This window comes from Ostrinia furnacalis, unplaced genomic scaffold, assembly GCF_004193835.3.
Source record: "Ostrinia furnacalis isolate ACB-3 unplaced genomic scaffold, ASM419383v2 OfSCF2997, whole genome shotgun sequence".
NCBI lineage: Eukaryota > Metazoa > Arthropoda > Insecta > Lepidoptera > Crambidae > Ostrinia > Ostrinia furnacalis.
This window is the reverse complement of record NW_021133236.1, coordinates 330,068-348,617: the sequence shown is the minus strand read 5'-3', so window position 1 is coordinate 348,617 and position 18,550 is coordinate 330,068. Positions and strand designations below refer to the sequence as shown.

The following is an 18,550-nucleotide window of genomic DNA, read 5'->3' as shown; positions in this document are numbered from 1 at the left end:
ACCTAACTTTAACAGTAACTATAACTATAACCGGTGTGTTTTGTATGGAGTTTGACAGATTTCCGACGTTTGTTAAAGTCAAAGTAAGATGGTGCAACCCAGCCTAAGTAAATACGAGTTAATTGCAAGCACGTCTGTAGGTGATAGCAGTTAATTACCAAACGATAAATATTAATACCACACTTTGTCATTGGAACGTCTGAAGGAGAACCCACTAATCCACTTTACAATCAAATTATACCTAGAATACAACCAAGTTATCGTTTACTAGCTGTGACCACGACTTCGCGACGCATGAAAATAGTTTGATATTTTCCCTTTTTGCAACATTTTTCTTTGTTTTAATATAGCTTCAAGCCTTCCTCATCCTCCATCACAAAAATATTTTTTCAAATCGGACCAGTAGCTTCTGTGATTTAGCGCATTCAAGCAAACAACTCTTCAGCTTTATAATATTAGTTTAGATTTATACCTACAATAAAACCGAATTATGTGGGGCAGACTGAAACAAACAATTAATTCACACTGTTGCCAAGTGTTCTGTAGTTTTTCTAAATGAAAATTTGGGCACGAACTCAATAGTTTTTGTGAACTCACATGTAGATCATATTTAAGAATAACAGAAATTACATCGTAGGGGCACGTGCTCTTTTCAAAGACTTCTCAAAAGCTGAAAGAGCAAATGATGGCTAAAAGGAAATAAATAGTAAAAATAAGTATTTAAAAAAAAAAGTATTTAAGTATGTTTATATCCGTTGTCTAGTGCCATAGTACAAGCTTTGCTTAGTTTGGGACTAGAAGAGCAGTGTAAAATGTCCAAGGACATTTATTTATTATTTATTTAATGTTTAAATACATACTAGACTTTTTTAATAGTAGAGCATTCCAAAATAGACCTCTAAAAGTCCTATGTCATACATACCCTTGACCACCTTCAGGGTCACGACAAGGGCAAGAGCTAAAATAATGCCAGCAAAAATAGGAAGTTTTTCATTACATTTTCAGCAAAGAAAATAACATGATGTAATACTCATGTGATTCAATGAATGAATAAAAGATTGTAAGTAGTATATAATGAAAATAGACATTAAATAAGTAGGTAAATGAAGTACTTAGTACCTAACTTCTTACAAATTTATAGTTCTAATGCCTGTAGGTTGTACGTTATGTAAGTTTTCAACTGTCCTTGTGTGGAGAGATAAACCTGTTTGTTGATTTGTTTATAAATATCAGTAATCAGCCGCTATCAAACTGATTATACTTATCCGTCTTTGTTTATTTGGGTTTATTATTAAACAATCTACTTAGCCTTGAGTTACGTAACCAGTATCAAAATGTCACACAGACAAGTTTTTACTCACGTGTAAATAAACTGCGTCTTAATCTTACACTTTGTTCGAAAATTATTAAAACACTCGTAAAGTTTTAAAACTAGACAATGGTTTTAGCTAAGGTTAGAAGAAAAAAAAAACAGTGATTTAGCTAAAGATCTGATACTTATGAGCTTATAGTCTATTTTGACTATTAAACTCTAGAAAGTGTGACATTGGTTATAAGAGAAATGTGTCAGGGTTTCTTAAAAGATCAGCAGAGTACAAAATTAGTACAAAAATTCCTGTAGGTTTTATAAGAAGCCGATTTATATCTACTATACCGCAAAGTGTTTTATCTGTTAATTTATGTAATTTTAGACAAATCCTCACTAAGAAATTCGTGATTCCAGACAAATCCTCACGAAAAATGGTTCGGCAGTGGACGCGGCGATCGCTGCTATGTTCTGCAACAGCCTGCTCAACCAGCAGAGCATGGGCATCGGCGGGGGCTTCTTCATGACGGTGTACATCAAGCAGGAGGAGAAGGCATACACCGTCAACGCCAGGGAGACCGCACCAGCCGCCGCTACGCCTGACATGTACCATGGGGATTCGGATAAAGCCAAAAAAGGTACCACTCTTAGTTATATTGTCTTCAATGTTAACACAATTGTTGTGTTCCGACAGTTAAAGATAACCAGTTCTTCTGTGGTTGAGGATTCCGGGTGAAGATCATTACTTTCCATCAGTTGAGATGCAAGCCAAGAGCTTTTTGTGGATTCAAAAATATTCCACCCATATCAGGTAGGTTTATGGTCAGCGTACTCTGCAAGGATATACATAGCACGTAAGTAGGTACATAAGCTGAACTACCAATCGATAGATATCAAATATGTACCTAAGTTCTTACGTAATGCAGTGACCTCAATGATTACTACCCACATCCACACATTAGGAGATGTGACCTACCTACCTAAACAATATTGATTGCAAATTAAGAATTAGTATAAGAATTTTCCTTCTCTCCAGATGATCATGGGTCTACGATCGTATAGATCTTACTCTTATACAGATTTCTTGGTGTAATAGTCATCATCAATTACAAAAATTGAAGGTAAGTAAACGTAATCGTAGGTATTGGGCAAAATATTGGCTTTTGTTTTTGTTGCTTTATCTATCCCAATACAAAAAACAAAGCATCCAGCAAGGTTATCGTAACCAGCCGACCGGAAAACTGACGTAGACACGGTATGATTAAATGGGTTCATTTTTTTCCACGTAAAATAATTAATGATATTATTGTAATAAAATGATTAACGATATTGTAGTCTTCAATGCGTCACTGACTATCACTCAGATGACGAGTTTCACAATTATTTAATTTACAAATTATGAAATCGAATGAAAATTGAATTAAAAAATCTCATTTCTCAATTTAGTAGTTTCAGTAAGTACCTACCTATATTTATAAGTAGCGTTTATATCTACTGAACTCTGGATAAGTAGGTAGTATACTGTAGGTCACTAAAGTTGTTCTAGTTACAAAAACGATATGTGTATCACGCACGATATATTTCCGTATTGCTCTATAACAATGGTGACCGAAATTAATATGACGGGCTCAGACTTTGCTTGCTAGTATAAAATGATATGGAAAACATAAAATCGTGCTTCTGTATTATCTCAAAATTAAATGAAACTATTGCCTGGCACTGACCTATGAAGGCATAAAATGAAATAGAAATAGAAATAGAAATATTTATTTGTCTTTGAATAGGGTGTACAGAAGGTCGAAAATAACAAAATATGATCACCTATCCAGCCATCAACAATAGCATGCAAATATATCGAAGAAATATTGATATTACATATAATTATTACGGTATTACTTTTTGCTGATTATTCCCTATAGCTTAAAAATTCTTGGAGAGAGTAGAATAATCGCGCGACAAGCCACTTTTGCAATGTGGTCTTAAACTGATTAAAGGACAGTTCTTTAATATCTTGAGGAAGTTTATTATAGATTTGGACACACATGCAGAAACAGTTTTTTTGAATACGAGTACTTTTTGGGATGAACTCAAGGACTAGTCTATTGCAATTCCTAGTATTACGTGGGAAAACGTCTTTGGCTTTTTTGAAAAGATAGGGGTTTTGTTTAACTAGTTTTGCAGCTTCAAGTATATATATGTTACGGCTAAAGATAGGTGTGAACATAAACTTAAGATTAGCCGGCTAAACTTAAGTTTATCTTCGACGAGGTGTTAATGTTAGTTTCTTCTATCTTTAGCCGGCTAAACTTAAGTGTGACCGCAGGCCCTTGGCTAAAAATGTAGAAGGAAATGGAAAAGGAAACAATGTAATAATGTTTACTATTTTGACACGAAAACTTTATTAACACGTTCCGACGCTGTACTCCAGTACAATATGACACTAACAATCTTCACATAAATGTTTCATACACCTATACCCGTACTGTTGTTCACAATATTTTGCAACAACAAGTCTGCTCTCAATGAAACTCTAATGTAAAATCGACGGTTGTTGCCGTAGTGTTTTTTAGATTGATTTTCGTGAAAACGGCGAGACCCGTACTGCCATAATATGAATGAATTCCACCTTTACTGTAGGTATGTGCCGTTACCGCGGCGGAACGTGTTAAAAAATAATCACTTTCATTACACATACTTTTATGTACCTATGTAGGTATTCAAAATTACAATTATTACAATTACAAAATATTAATCACTTAAAACAATAACTACCTAATCATTAAAATAAAATAATAAGGAACCATTTGGTCATTACAATTGAATCTTCTGTAGGTATTTAAAATTACAAAATAAAACAAAATAAAACTGCGCGCGCATTGTCTCCCCACTGCCCCCTCAAGCCCTCCGCCGGCCTGGCGCGCGCGCGCCCATCGAATACATTTTTAGCCGTTTCGTTTTGGCTAATGTGCACATTAGCCGGCTAAAGATGGAATATCACGACGCAAACTAACATGCTATCGTACTTTAGCTGCTTCTCGAAGATAAACTTAAGTTTAGCCGGCTAAACTTAAGTTTATTTTCACAACTATCTTTAGCCGTAACATATAGACAGGGTAATGGTAGGATGTTCAAATACTTGAATAGTGGCTTACATGAATTGTCCGGTGCTATACCACATATTGCCCTAACACATTTTTTTTGAGCTATAAATGCCCTTTGCAAATCAGTACTGTTTCCCCAGATAATCAGCCCATAACGAAGCACTGATTCGACATATGCAAAATAGGCTGTGAGAGCTGTTGTCCTTGTTGCTGTTTTTACTAATTTGTACAGAACAAATGAAAATCTGTTAATTTTATTACAAACCTTGTCTACATGTTGTTTCCAATTTAATTTATTATCTATTTCTATACCCAGAAATCTAACACTATTTGCATGTTTGAGTAGGTACTTGTCCTTGATAACTTATGTTCATATTTTGTATAGAATTATTAAAATTTATGTAACATGTTTTGTCAATATTTGTTTTTAAATTATTAGAATTTAGCCAGTTAACAATTGTCATTAATGTTTTATTTATGTCATATTGGTGGTCAAGTAAATTACATTTGACATGGTTCCATCTAAATGATGATACATTGTGCTCTACATAAAGCAATTTGTGACTAAAATAATATTAACTCAGTCCGCCGACTTTTAAGGTCACCATAATGGTAGTATAAGAAAACAATCAAATAATAGTAGTTCTCATTAGAGTTAGACTATTATCTATTATTGTTGAATAGTCACGTAGATGAATACACAAATTATTTTAAAATGTGCCTGGAATGTTTGTTATTATCATCGTTCTAGTCTAGGCGTTTCGTATTACTTTCTGTAATTAATTTTACATTGTTCTCCGCAACAATTGTCCAAACAGTCTACAAAAGTGCTGTTAAAATAAAGAGTGAATAATATGCGACTGAAAAACATAATATATTATTTCTGAAATATAGAACGATGAACCGACATGATACCATTGACGGTGACTTTATGGTGCTAATGAATATGACGATTTTAATAATAAATTCATGTTTTTGCCACATAATATGTCATTTCCACCTTCACCTCTACAGTCAGACAGTCCTGTTTGCATCCTTTAGGTACAAAATCTTTAAAAAATACTTTGATTTTTTAGTCATGTTACCGGTACTCATAAATGTTTTCATGTAAATTAGAACATGTGTGCACTTACATAAAGTGCTCTCTCCCGCGTTGTTGAAAGTCATCAAGCGATTATGTTACACAATATCACGGTAATTGTTACGAGTACCACTGCGGAGTTTATTTGCGTGTGTTTTATGTGAATATATTGTCTTGTATCCAATTTCATAGAGTAGGTACTACATGCAGGTCAATTTTGTACATAGAACAGAGCTAGCTGTTGAAAATCTAATTTTACAGGTTTTTTTCAAGGATATAATAAATAAAATGTGTTTAAAAATTAACTAAAAGTAATTTACATTATTAGTGTGAAAATGGTGTGATCCAATCCAATAGACATTTGTAACTACCATTTACATAAATTTAACATAGGTACTACCTAATCAAATAAATAATAATGCACATGAATCTGGGGTGAAAATTGGTGTGCCAATATCCTACATTTCCCGATCATTATTGATGAATTGCCAATACCTATTCGACGCTTACGCAACTACCAGTGCATTGCAACTGCCACAATTAATACCATGACACCCAATAGAGAACGTCTCGGGCTAACTCGTGCGAATTTCACCCGAGCTTTCTCTTGCATCTGGTTCGGAAGGCTGTCTGCGCCCGCGCCCGCGGCTTCATGCGTGCGACTTTTAAAATAATCAGATTTTGGTTTGGTTTGGTAGATCAGGAATCAAAGTCGTCTATTAAATTATACTTCTTCGTCCTTCTACTGTCAGGTGTAACAACCGAGTTTCCTTCTGACATTGTATAGGTACTTATCGGTCATAGCTGTATCGTAACCTCTGATCTGAAGCACAAAATCCTATTTTTTTTATTAGGGTTGATAAGTCAGCAATGTACCAATTAGATACACTTTACTTATTTCCAAATTGTACATTAATTATATCCCACCGCATAATTCAAAAAGTTAGACAAAACTTGATGAACTTTACACTGCTCCTATTTTCTTCTGAATACCTAACTTCGCTGCGGGTAAGTATGGTGGAGATCGTAGTCATTGGTGACAGTTCAGCTTTCCAATTCGAACCATCTTACCCTCTTGGCCTTTGATGGTTTAGTCTTTAATAATAACAGTTAAACTACGGATGACTACATATACACTAGTAGCAGCCATGGTAACAAGACGCAAAAATAGTCCCAATAATAAGAACGCTTTTCCTCCCAGGTCCATTAGCAGTGGGAGTCCCAGGAGAACTCCGGGGTATGTGGGCAGCTCACCAGCGATGGGGTCGCCTCCCGTGGGAAAGCCTGGTCGCCCCAACGCTGGACTTTTGCAAGAACGGCTACCAGATCTCCAAGGCGCTCTATGATGGCATCAATACCGCTTCCTGGATCAAGAATGACCCTAACCTCAGGTGGGTTCATTTAAATGTTCAGTTAACTTTTAATTATTTAGCAGCAATAGTTAAAGACTATCTTTTATTCATAAATGAGTAGAAAGGTAGTTTAACAGTTTTAGTTGAAAGGTTTTTATTGTGTTTGTATTGACGTATCATTTCTCTATTAAGCCTAGAAGAGAAAATTTGAGTTTTTGTTAAAACGAAGTTACATTGTTGTTAGGCTAAGAATTCATATCTTTCACATTCTTCAGCAAACTTACCTAATTAATTAGTTTCAGATTATATTATTACTCGTAACCGACAATACCTATAAATCAACTAGGTACCTATCTACTCATAATCTACTTTAGGGATTAGGCTACTTTCTTTTCTTTCGTAAAGGATTTCAGTAATTAAATTAGGTACGTTTCTAATTTCTGCGTTACCAGCAATATCGAGTGCGAATTTTCGTTACTTAACTTAAATAACTTTAAAAATACATTTGTTCCGGCAATGACGTAAAAACTGAAGTCACTAGCTATATGAAATAATAAAATCACGATTTTAGATTCTCGTAAAATTCGAAAGCTCCATTCACATTTGGGCATGACATTCCCATCGAAACTTACATAAAAACCCTCGTAAAATAAATTTTTAATTTTATTTCGGCAACAACAAACTATAGATCCTATAACTGGAGTTACAGAGATCGGAATGAGAGACGGGAAGGCATAGTAGAATAGCCGCTATACCAAATACTTACCTACTTATTTTATTAATAATTTCGTGGTTTCCCTTTTGTCTTCCAGCAAAGTATACGTCACACAAGACAAGTTCAGGAAAGAGGAGTTCCAGAAGCCTGGAGTGATCGTGAAGCCGGCAGAGGCTTACTGCAACACCCTCCGAAGGATCGCCGAGAAGGGAGGAGACGAGCTCTACAATGGAAGTCTGGCGAACGACTTCTTGGATGACCTGAAAAGAGCTGGAAGCATTATCACCGCTGACGATCTGAGGAACTACGAGTAAGTAACCTTCATAATAAATTCAAGCTCATTTCATCAATCCCAAACTTTGAACCTCAATTCTTCTGATAATAATGTCCATCCTACCTCATGTCCCCCAAAATTTGTCCACTGGTGACATGAGAAAATATCTATATCCACCAATGGGGGACAAAGCTATTGAAATCTATGAGTCGCGCGTCAGATGAAAGCTTAACTTTCAAACGTATGTAGGTACATAGCTTTTACTGGTTTTCAAATAATCTATTCATGTTGTCTTATCATAATTGAAAGATAGGAGCAGTAGCAGTAAGTAGGTACCATATCTGCTATCAATAACCTGGTTAAGCGCATGATATAAAGTTTCTAATATCATCAAACCTATTTATAAGCCGATATCTGCTGTAGTGGGGAAGATTCCTTTCAAAATAATTCCACTGGTGTACCTACCACTCGTACTTACCTAATTAACACCTTCGGGATATAAGTAGGTACCTGTCTACAGCTTCGAGGTCTGACAAATTGCAAGACACCATTACAGCATGAAAGTCCGAAAGTTTGAGAACCGTATACCTACTCATCGTTTCCCTATCAGTTGGATCAAATCATGACAGAGTTGAGAACTCTGTCATGATTTGATCCAATCGGGCTTAAAAACTTTTTTATTGCAGCCGTGTAACTCTTGACTCCGACTAATAGGTCAGGAACGTTTTTAATTGGTCAGTAAGTTTATTAATTAAGTATTGTGGATAGTAAAAAAAACAATTATTAAACACTGCACTAGAAGCCAAAACATTTTTATCATTTCAAGATACGAATGTAAGTCGTACTTATGTAGGTATTAAGTATGTTATTAAACAAAATTCGAAGCAATTACTGATAAAGAGGTTGTAAATAAACATTGAGGACATGATTAATTTCAGCACATTAATTTCCTACCCACGCTTTTTATTATCGCATATTAATCTCCCACTCACCACTAAGTAAGTTAGTAAAGTGTGTGAACCATTTGGAAATCGAATTCAGAAGCTGTAACTTGAGGAAAACTAACTTTCTAACCAAAATGAGTTGCAGGAAGTAGTAGTAGGTAATAACTGACGATAATGTTACGATTCTGTTGTTACTCGATATCTGTAGTAATTAATAAAATTAGTTTTTAATTGATAAATAATCATTGTTAACATCAATAAAATCTCGATTAAAACTAGAACATAGATTCAAGCCTGCCAACAATTAATATGAGCTTCTTAAGTGTAGGTAGAGTCAGCCTGGCTAAGTACCTTATTATAAGCCTACTAAGTCCAGGTACGAGTTTGGGTCAATCTCGATACACATCAAATTCTAATTCTATATTAAGTAGTAGGATAGATCCTTTTAAGGGAAAGCACGTCTCAAATATATACAAGTCCAATACCAACTTATATACGCTGAGAAGTGGCGTAAGAAACATACCTATTTTCACTAAAGATATTTATAGAGATTGCCTTAAATTAAATAAGTATTTTACACTTAAATACAGCAGATATTTGGGAGTCGCCATAGAAAGACAAAATCACGTTTCACCGACCAAAATGTTCGGGTATGGATTTTAAGTGATTGCTGTCTTCGAATGTTAGCGTTAGTCACCTTTGCCAGTCATATCTATATCGAAATTGTACCTACCCTGTATGAATTGTAATTTAGGTAGGTACATTTAATTAAACGAAATGTAACAAGCCAAGTTTTCCAAGTTTACTGCGTTTCACTTGATTAACATTCCATGTATAATAGCGATAATGCTATCGTAAATTCATGTCTTAATGACTCATAAAAAATTCTTACCCGGTTTATGTGTGGTATCGCAAATATAGCGCACTAAGTATTGTTGAAATGTGAAAAATACTCCAGCACCTGTACAAATATTCTAGAAAATGTATCATAATACCCAGCTATAAGTAAATGAGTCACTTTATATGCACTGTTATAAAATAATGGTACCTATTGTAATATTTAAAAATATGTTGAAATTATTTATTTTATGAATGATAAGCTATATAGCAAATGAAGTGATCCAAATGGTCGCTGAAAATAATTGCATTTCTTGATATTAAGCTAAATATTTCAAGAGAAAATTGTAAGTGTAAACGTGTAAATCAAAATTGCACTCGCAAATGTTCTAAAAAGAAAGAAAGAATTGTGTGGACAAATATTGTGCTGCTGTTTTCATTTCACTATCAACTGTTTATAAATGGTCTATCAAGACGAACTAAGTTCGTTATGGCATGAAATAATATCTAAGAAGACTGGAACTTTCCATTCTCACAAAACACCAATACCCAACGCAAATGTTTTTTGTTTATCACCCTGAGTAGTTTATTTATTTATTTATTTATAGAAACCAACAGCGATACATTGAAAATGTTAGTTATAAGATTTAGACTGATAGTATACAGGGTGTCCCGTAATGTAACGTCAAGCCGGAACTGGGTGTTGAGGCAAGTTGTGCTGGTTATCAGAAAAATATAAAAAAAAATCTATGTGGCATATTTTAAAAATAATAGGCATTTAAAAAAAATCAAAAAATTCTACTCCAAGTGACGGTCCTTTTGCTCGTGTTGCCACAAATGTTCACTTTTTCCAAATTTTTTTTTGTTATGTAACCCTGAATAATGCTTCTGTAAATTGTTATCAAAATTACAAAACCAGCTGCTCCAGCTTGGATGAAAAAAGTACATTATTTCCAAAAAAAAATTCAAAATAAAAATTTTGCCTAGTTCAAACTGACTGTACTGAAAAAAAATTGTACTACGCGAGTGTGGCAAGTGACGTCATAATTTGGCGCATTTAGTAAGGATTCCAAAATGGTATAACACTTGGTAAATTTTTGCTGTAATTGTCGACAATTTTTGGTTTTTTGGAAATAGTCCCGTTTTTAACTTTATCTACCTTGGTTAAAAATTATTATTCTAATGTGCCCAAAATTCAAGTTTCTGTGACTTCTACCGTACAGTCAGTCACAGAAACTTTTGTCACCATGACAGTAATTAGTAGTTGACATACTGTGACAAAAGTCACCCCTTGCGCGCGCGCCTTTACTACCTGCTCTGCCTGCACTTGTACTTGGTAACAGGGATAATAAGGATATGAAGTTTCGGTTATGGATACGGTTACGGATATTAGAATAATATTATACCGTTTTCGGTTACGGTCACGGATATGAAATCATTTCAGATTATCCGAAAGTCTCGGATAATTTCAGTTACGGAATTATTAGAATTTCAAAAAAGTAGGTATAATTCAAATAGCAAGATGCTGCGTGACCCACATAGCTACTTTATGTACCAACTAAGACGACACCTATGTATGATAAAGGTAAAAGAGGCTGGCATATTAGATGGTGCCAGCGAATGCCAGACAAGTTGGTAACAAATATTAAGATATTTTAAGGTACAATTCCAAGACGGGCCGCAGACCGCAAACTGCAACCGCAAACTGCAAAACTATGAAATCGGCAGCGCGGCATTGCAGCTGTGGCGTGTATACTGCAGATTTCATAGAGTTTTGGAGTTTGGCCTTTATCCGAAACTATCCGTAACTTTTGAATCAGTTTCGGTTACGGTTATGGATATTTTTTTATTTCGGATATCCGATAGTTTCGGTTACGGTTACGGATATCCATAACATCCCTGCTTAGTAAGATGGCCCTCTCCGTCCCGCTCATACCTTTTAAAATGACTTCTCCACCTCACTTAAGCCAGAAACTTGAATTTTGGGCACATTAGAATAATATTTTTAACCAAGGTAGATAAAATGAAAAACGGGATTATTTCCAATAAATAAAAATTGTCGACAGTTACAGCAAGATTTTACAAAGTGTTATACCATTTTGGAATCCTTACTAAATGCGCCAAATTATGACGTCACTTGCCACACTCGCGTAGTACATTTTTTTTTTCAGTACAGTCAGTTTAAACTAGGCAAAATTTTTATTTTGATATTTTTTTTGGGAATAATGTATTTTTTTCATCCAAGTTGGAGCAGCTGGTTTTGTAATTTTGATAACAATTTAGAGAAGCATTATTCAGGGTTACAAAACAAAAAAAAAATTTGGAAAAAGTGAAGATTTGTGGCAACACGAGTAAAAGGACCGTCACCTGGAGTAAAATTTTTTGATTTTTTTAAAATGCCTATTATTTTTAAAATATGCCACATAGATTTCTTTTTATATTTTTCTGATAACCAGCACAACTTGCCTCAACACCCAGTTCCGGCTTGACGTTACATTACGGGACACCCTGTATAGCTCATGACAGGTTTCCCTTTTTATAAAAGTACATTGTTGTTGCAATTCACGAAGGCGAGTGTGCTATACACGTGTGGTGGCTCGCTACTGTTAGTTTTTCAAAACTTTTGATAGACATTACACTATCGTTATGTGCATGTACACGTACACACACAAATAAGCTCACTTGCCTTCGTGAGTCCATTATACGATATCATGGACTAGCGTGCGCTAACCTGACTCACACTTGCCCGCTTTCCACCAGGGCCAAGATCAGCGAGCCGATTTCATTCTCGATCGGCGGCGGGGACACCCTTTACGCCCCTCCCCCTCCTAGCAGCGGGCTCATCCTGGGTTACATCCTTAATGTGCTTAAAGGATACAAGTTCACCAGGGACAGTATCAACAGCACGCAGGACAAGGTGCTGTCGTACCACAGGATTATTGAAGCGTTCAAGTACGCGTACGCAACTAGGACTAAGCTGGGAGATGCGGCCTTTTTGGATCTGAACGAGGTAAGAAAGAGTCTGTGGATGAGGAATTATAGCTTCTAAATTTAGATGAACTGTTATTGGTTTTGTGTTTTTAGTTTCAATAAGGACTTAATTGAGACGGTTCCTATAGTTATGTTTCACAAAAACTGATGATCATTAGCTAGTTCATCAGAAAAATATTATGAAAATTCCACCAGGAAACGACTTTTTATTGTAAATTTTAATTTGTCCCACAAAATATCTTCATTTTTCATTGACTCATTAACATATTTTTCTGTTGAATTGAAATCAGCAGAATTCTTAAGCTATTCAGCATGAATTACGTTCGCTGATTCAAAATATTTTGTCAGTGGGTGTAACATTTACTTGGCTTGCATATTGTGAGTCACGTAGTTAAACGCAATAACTCAGATCATTTATTTACCTATAGTAGGTAAGTATACTTGTATAAAGATGATAAAGATGTAAAAATAAAAATGCAAGTCTTATCTTACAGACTTGGTAGTTAGGTAATACCTATCTGGAATTGCTGTCGATATTTATTTACTTTGTTTATCTACATTGAAAAGTTTTTGGAAGTTTCTACCTCCTAACGAAGCATGTTATTTGTTGATAATGTTTCTCAATCCATTACTACTTTATCCCAAAATTTGAATAGTTGTGTATATGAAAGGATAAACCTGTAACAAATACCTAACGTCTGGCGTGGCTCTTTCAAACCATAAGCACATCGATCACTCCATAATTACCCTCCGTAACCTTAACGCCAAAAACTTATATTTTTTCAGCTGATAGCCGACGTGTCAAGACCAGAGTTCGGCGATTCCATCCGAGAGAAGATCAATGATGCCCATACCAGCAATGACTCCAGCGTGTATGGGGCCGTGCGCTACACCAAGGAGGATGCCGGCACCGCCCACATCTCCATCATAGCTGGCAACGGAGACGCTGTATCTGTCACCAGCTCCATCAACTTCTAGTAAGGATACTTGGAATTTAGTTGGAATTTCTGCATTTGTAATGCCAAATAGGTATACGGGACTATTGGGAACCTCTCATTCCCACCGCTGCAACTCCTGTGTAGCGATCTACAGCTTGACCATCAATAAAAACCCTTAAACTAGACCCGCAACGAACTTAATCAGAAGAACAAAGTTCGAAGTTAAGTATTAGGTCATGTTCTTGTTTCCAAAGATCACCAAATAAGAATATCTGAAGCAAGATGATTCACCAAAATAAACTGCCTTACGTAGGACTGTAATCCACGACCTTCAGCATCACATTTGGAAACGACAGGTTTACCAATTTCTCCGTACAGTGGTACAGAGGCAGTATTTTTTGCAAGTGAATTTTTTTATGAATACATTATGTACTTACTTGAATATCTTCACCAATTTTAGAAGTATGTAGTCAAACAACCTTATACGGGTGCAGTAACCTAAGTACTCGCGGGGTCATAGAATTGACGACGCAGCAACCAGACACAGAACAAAATAGCACTTATAATAAAGTGTAAGATGTCGTCAGTGAATTTGGACGCAAACAACATTTTTGTAATCACCGACTAAAGGCTCTGACACACTATGACTATTTCAAATCAATTAGAAGTAGGGTAGTAATACATACTAAATATTGTCTCCGCTTGTTTCACTCCCAGAAATACATAATTTAATAAGTGACGTCAAAATATTGATGTTTATAGTACAACAAATATCTCTTCAGAGGTTATCGAATGTTGCGTCTGTTTTCCATAATGGTCTCGATGTAGACGCAGATCGCATGACCAATGTGACCTTAGCCTAAAGATGGAATGACAATGTTGCAGTCGTTGAAAACTGGATATTCAAAACATAAGCAAGATGTTTGAGTCAGATGTCTTGGACAGTAATGCAGCTGCTCTTTTCTCAGTACCTATTTTGTTGAAATAATAAGCTTGATTAAAGCCCGATTCGACCAAACTTTTATCCGAGAATAACTCCTGGTATAACTGGCACATTGACAGTTTCAGTATGGGAAATATATGAAAATTATTGACGATTTATTCTAAGATATTTTTAGAATTTACCGTTGTTTGGTCGAATCGAATCCACCCTAAATTGTACAGAAATTATGGCGTCTCGAAAACAGCAGAGATGTTCCCAAACACTATTTTCGTATTTTGGAATCTTACGATTTTTTAAAGATCTTACACCAACTCAATAAGATTCAAAATATTTCGACCACTACCAAGACCTAAAAGTTCAACCTTTTCCAGCTTCGGCGCCGGTTTCACAACTCTCAATACGGGTATAGTGATGAACAACGTCATGGACGACTTCTCTTCTGCTGGCTTCAAGAACTCCTTCGGTCTGGACCCTTCTCCTGCCAACTTCATCGCGCCGGGCAAACGCCCTCTGTCGTCTATGAGCCCGAGCATCATTGTAGATAACATGGGGAACGCTAAGATGGTGATCGGAGCCTCTGGGGGCACGAAGATCACGACTGCTGTTGCTATGGTAAGTCCTGGTAGAAAGTGGAGCGTAATAATAGTATAGTATGAGGAAATTTTTGACAAAGTCCGAATCTTTGGACCAACTTTTTTATTAGAGTAAGTATTTGGACTAATTGAAAGAAGACTTAACTGACTGGCAAATAGTTTAAAGTTAGATGAAGGGTTATAGTATTGTGGTTTTAGAAGAGGAACGGGCTTAGTATCGTCGATATTCTATACAAGTGGTATATGAAGGGAAAGAAGTTGTAAACCTTAGTTCTCTACCTAACTGGGTCTTAAATAATAACATTTTACAAAAGCATGTGGACATCGCACAAATAAAATCGATCATATCGAAAAGCAAACAATGAAAGATGATGAAACATACATTAAATATGCAGCAATACCAGTATTGTTATGAACTTTCCGCGCAATAACAAACCCAATGTTTTAACAGGTGATAATACGCAAGCTGTGGTTCGACCAGACCATCAAAGAGGCCGTGGATGAGGCCCGCATCCACCACCAGATCTTCCCAATGACTGTGGAGTACGAGTTTGGAGTTGTAGAGGTTAGTATACAATAACTACTACTTCCATCGTCAACAAAGTTATACCCGTATTCGCAAACGAATCTTGCTTAAGGGAAGCAGAAAATCGAACGCACAGCGTTGAATAGAGCTGTGATTAGTTTGTGTGTCACCGTGTGACCCTGTACGTCCACACACACTGTGAGACCTAATAGTAATATAATGTTTGTGAATACGGGCGTTAAACTTCGAATGGCTGAAGAACAACCTAAACTCTGTGGCATAGGATTTCGGAATAAAAGTATTCTGATGTACAACTGCACGTTAAATCATATAAACTATGTACTACCTACTTATTGATAAAAGAATTTAGAGTAGAACCTGTATAAGTAATTTTAATTCAACAGTAAAATAACTGCCATTTAAAAGAGTGTTATGTATTCAAATCAAAAGTACGTACCGTCCGATTAAGGCAATGGGACATACAGAACCTTTAAGACTATAATCATATATTTTTTTATTTTTTAAGTACTTCTGTCTAAGTAGGTACTTCCATCTAAAGTTTTTTATCCTAATCACTATACACCTCTTTTTTCAGGATATCGTGAGGGGCCTTCGCGAGAAAGGCCACGGCATGGTTCGCTACAGAGGCAGGGGTTCCATAGTCTGCGCCCTTTACCGAAACAGGACTGGCATCTTCGCCAATGCTGACTTCAGAAAAGGCGGGGACGTGGCTGGTATGGACTAGATAGTCCAGGGAAACTGTCAAGGGTGGCTCTATGATTACCTAAAAATTAACGGCCCTATATGTTTGCTCGAAGATTGATTTTGATAGTCATTTCAACATTAAAATTAGCATGCTTAAAACGAGCGTGCTAAACAATTCGAAATGAGCATGCTTATTATTACCAATGTTTCGACACACATGCTACTATGTAGCAATTTCACAATAATGGTATGCTTTCGTGCTAGTAATGAGCATGCATAACTGTACCTTAACTTGGCCTACAGATTTGATCGAACAGTCTTCAAAACAATTAAAAATCGTGTATTGTATTGGAACGCTCAATAAAAGTACGATAGGTCCTTTTGTGATGAAGCAACAAAGGTATATTTAATGTATAATATCTCAAATTTTATAGAGCCTACCCTTGGGACAGAGTTAGTAATACTACAGAGACAGGAACAAGTAAATCATTAGAGAGTAATCTTAAAACCAGTCTTTTTGGAAATAAGTAGAGATGTCTTGATATCAGTGTTGTCGGTATAAGAATCTTGTCTCAGTCTCAATCCTAACATGCAACTTGTTTTATCCTGATACAAAAATGCGACAATATTACATTCTTTAAGTGAAAGTATAATTAAATTAAACTTATAGTCTGAAATGTGCTCGGCAATTATGAATGGTAAAATGGTGCGGTTGTTCGGAAACATAAGGAATGTGATAGATAGAGTATCTTTAGAATAGGATTCTAAAATTATCTATATCACAAGTCTGAATCTCGTTTAGGTGATATTTGATATTCGACCTTATGGTCATCTAAAACACTTTTCCCAGTAACTCATTTTTTAATCTGAGGCCGAATAAGTTTTTTGAAAGAAGGAACAGAAATACATTTTGTACATAATATTCATTGAATGTCCATTTTTAATACTAAATTAAGATGCCAAGAATGCGTTCTTACAAACCTAGCATTTACTTTACAAATAATTCTGACTTATTGTTAGATTAGATGATCAATAGTTGTAAGCTAATTTTGGACGAGCAATTCTACAAGCTAATTACAATTACGCCCGTATTTACAAACATTACTATGAGGTCTCCCAGTGCGCGTGGACGCACAGGGTGACACACGCACGAACCACACAGAGCTCTATTCAATGCTGTGCGTTCGATTTGCTGCTTTACTAAAGCAAGCATTGTTTGTGAATACGGGCGTTAGTCACAAACATACGCACAAAAAGATTATGGTCCTTCGAGTGTAAAAAAGCCACAGTAACATTTCTTACATAAATATAAGCTTGTATATCGTTCGTCTAAACCTAGCTGTAATAGAATGAGTGTCTATAATATGAAAGTGTCACAATGTATGTCCGAATGCTTCAAGTGTGCCCGCCGCTCCCAGTACTACTGCAGTATTAAGTAATTTATCGGTATCCAATACCACGTATGACTATACTAGGTATGCAGTCGTTATTAATAAATTTTACATGTTAATATGTGTTTTATTTATTCCTCCTTTTTCACAAACTTACTTATCTAAAGATTCAGAGTTCCTGGGTACGTATTCAGTTGAATTATTCGAAAAATTTAATTATGTGCATCACTGAGACCACGTCAAGCCAAAGAAAGAAGAAATGTTTATTCAGTATCATGGATTGAGCAAAATTAGATGCATAAGTCCGATATCAGGATTATGATTTTTTGTTTAGGAGTAATTCCGGAAAAAATGAACTTAATTATAGGACTAAAAAACAAGTTTTTCTACGATGAAAAAGTTTATTGAGAATCTGCATTGTAATTGCATTGCACTTAATTACAAACACCCATACAAATAATGCAAACCATTCACTTTACACTTTATGTATAAATAAATAATAACAAAAATAATATACCTTAATAATATAATGGTAAACGCTGCGCGCTAATATTGAGCTCTGCTCCAACAAAAAATTAATCAATGTAATTTTAGAAGCAACAATATACTTTGCAAGAATTCGGTAACTATACATAATTTTTAAGTCAGACTATTATATAAAAGCAATTAAATACGATATAAAGTATTTATCACGTTTAAAGTTACAATTATTACACTTATATTATTCGGCTAGCGAGCTATCAATATTGTCCGACATGATATTAATTTCTTCATTGTTTCGCTAACTCCCTAAATTAGGTTTTAAGGTGTAAACTGAACACTTTGAAAATATTCGACGTACTGTTTTACATTA

The 18,550-nt window shown here is 35.5% G+C and overlaps 1 protein-coding gene across 3 annotated transcripts in view; it reads left to right on the top strand.

Annotated features, from left to right (window-relative positions):
- LOC114356874 (glutathione hydrolase 1 proenzyme) overlaps window positions 1-17,816 on the top strand; it is a 48,163-nt gene extending 30,347 nt beyond the window's left edge. For all 3 annotated transcript variants that reach the window (XM_028310242.1, XM_028310241.1, XM_028310240.1), the window contains 8 exons: window positions 1,724-1,944; window positions 6,690-6,879; window positions 7,653-7,865; window positions 12,371-12,620; window positions 13,388-13,578; window positions 14,854-15,094; window positions 15,527-15,640; window positions 16,197-17,816. In XM_028310242.1, the coding sequence (XP_028166043.1) occupies window positions 1,724-1,944; window positions 6,690-6,879; window positions 7,653-7,865; window positions 12,371-12,620; window positions 13,388-13,578; window positions 14,854-15,094; window positions 15,527-15,640; window positions 16,197-16,346 (1,570 nt within the window). In that variant the 3' untranslated portion in view covers window positions 16,347-17,816. The remainder of the gene's footprint in view (window positions 1-1,723; window positions 1,945-6,689; window positions 6,880-7,652; window positions 7,866-12,370; window positions 12,621-13,387; window positions 13,579-14,853; window positions 15,095-15,526; window positions 15,641-16,196) is intronic.
- Window positions 17,817-18,550: the final 734 nt, after the last annotated feature.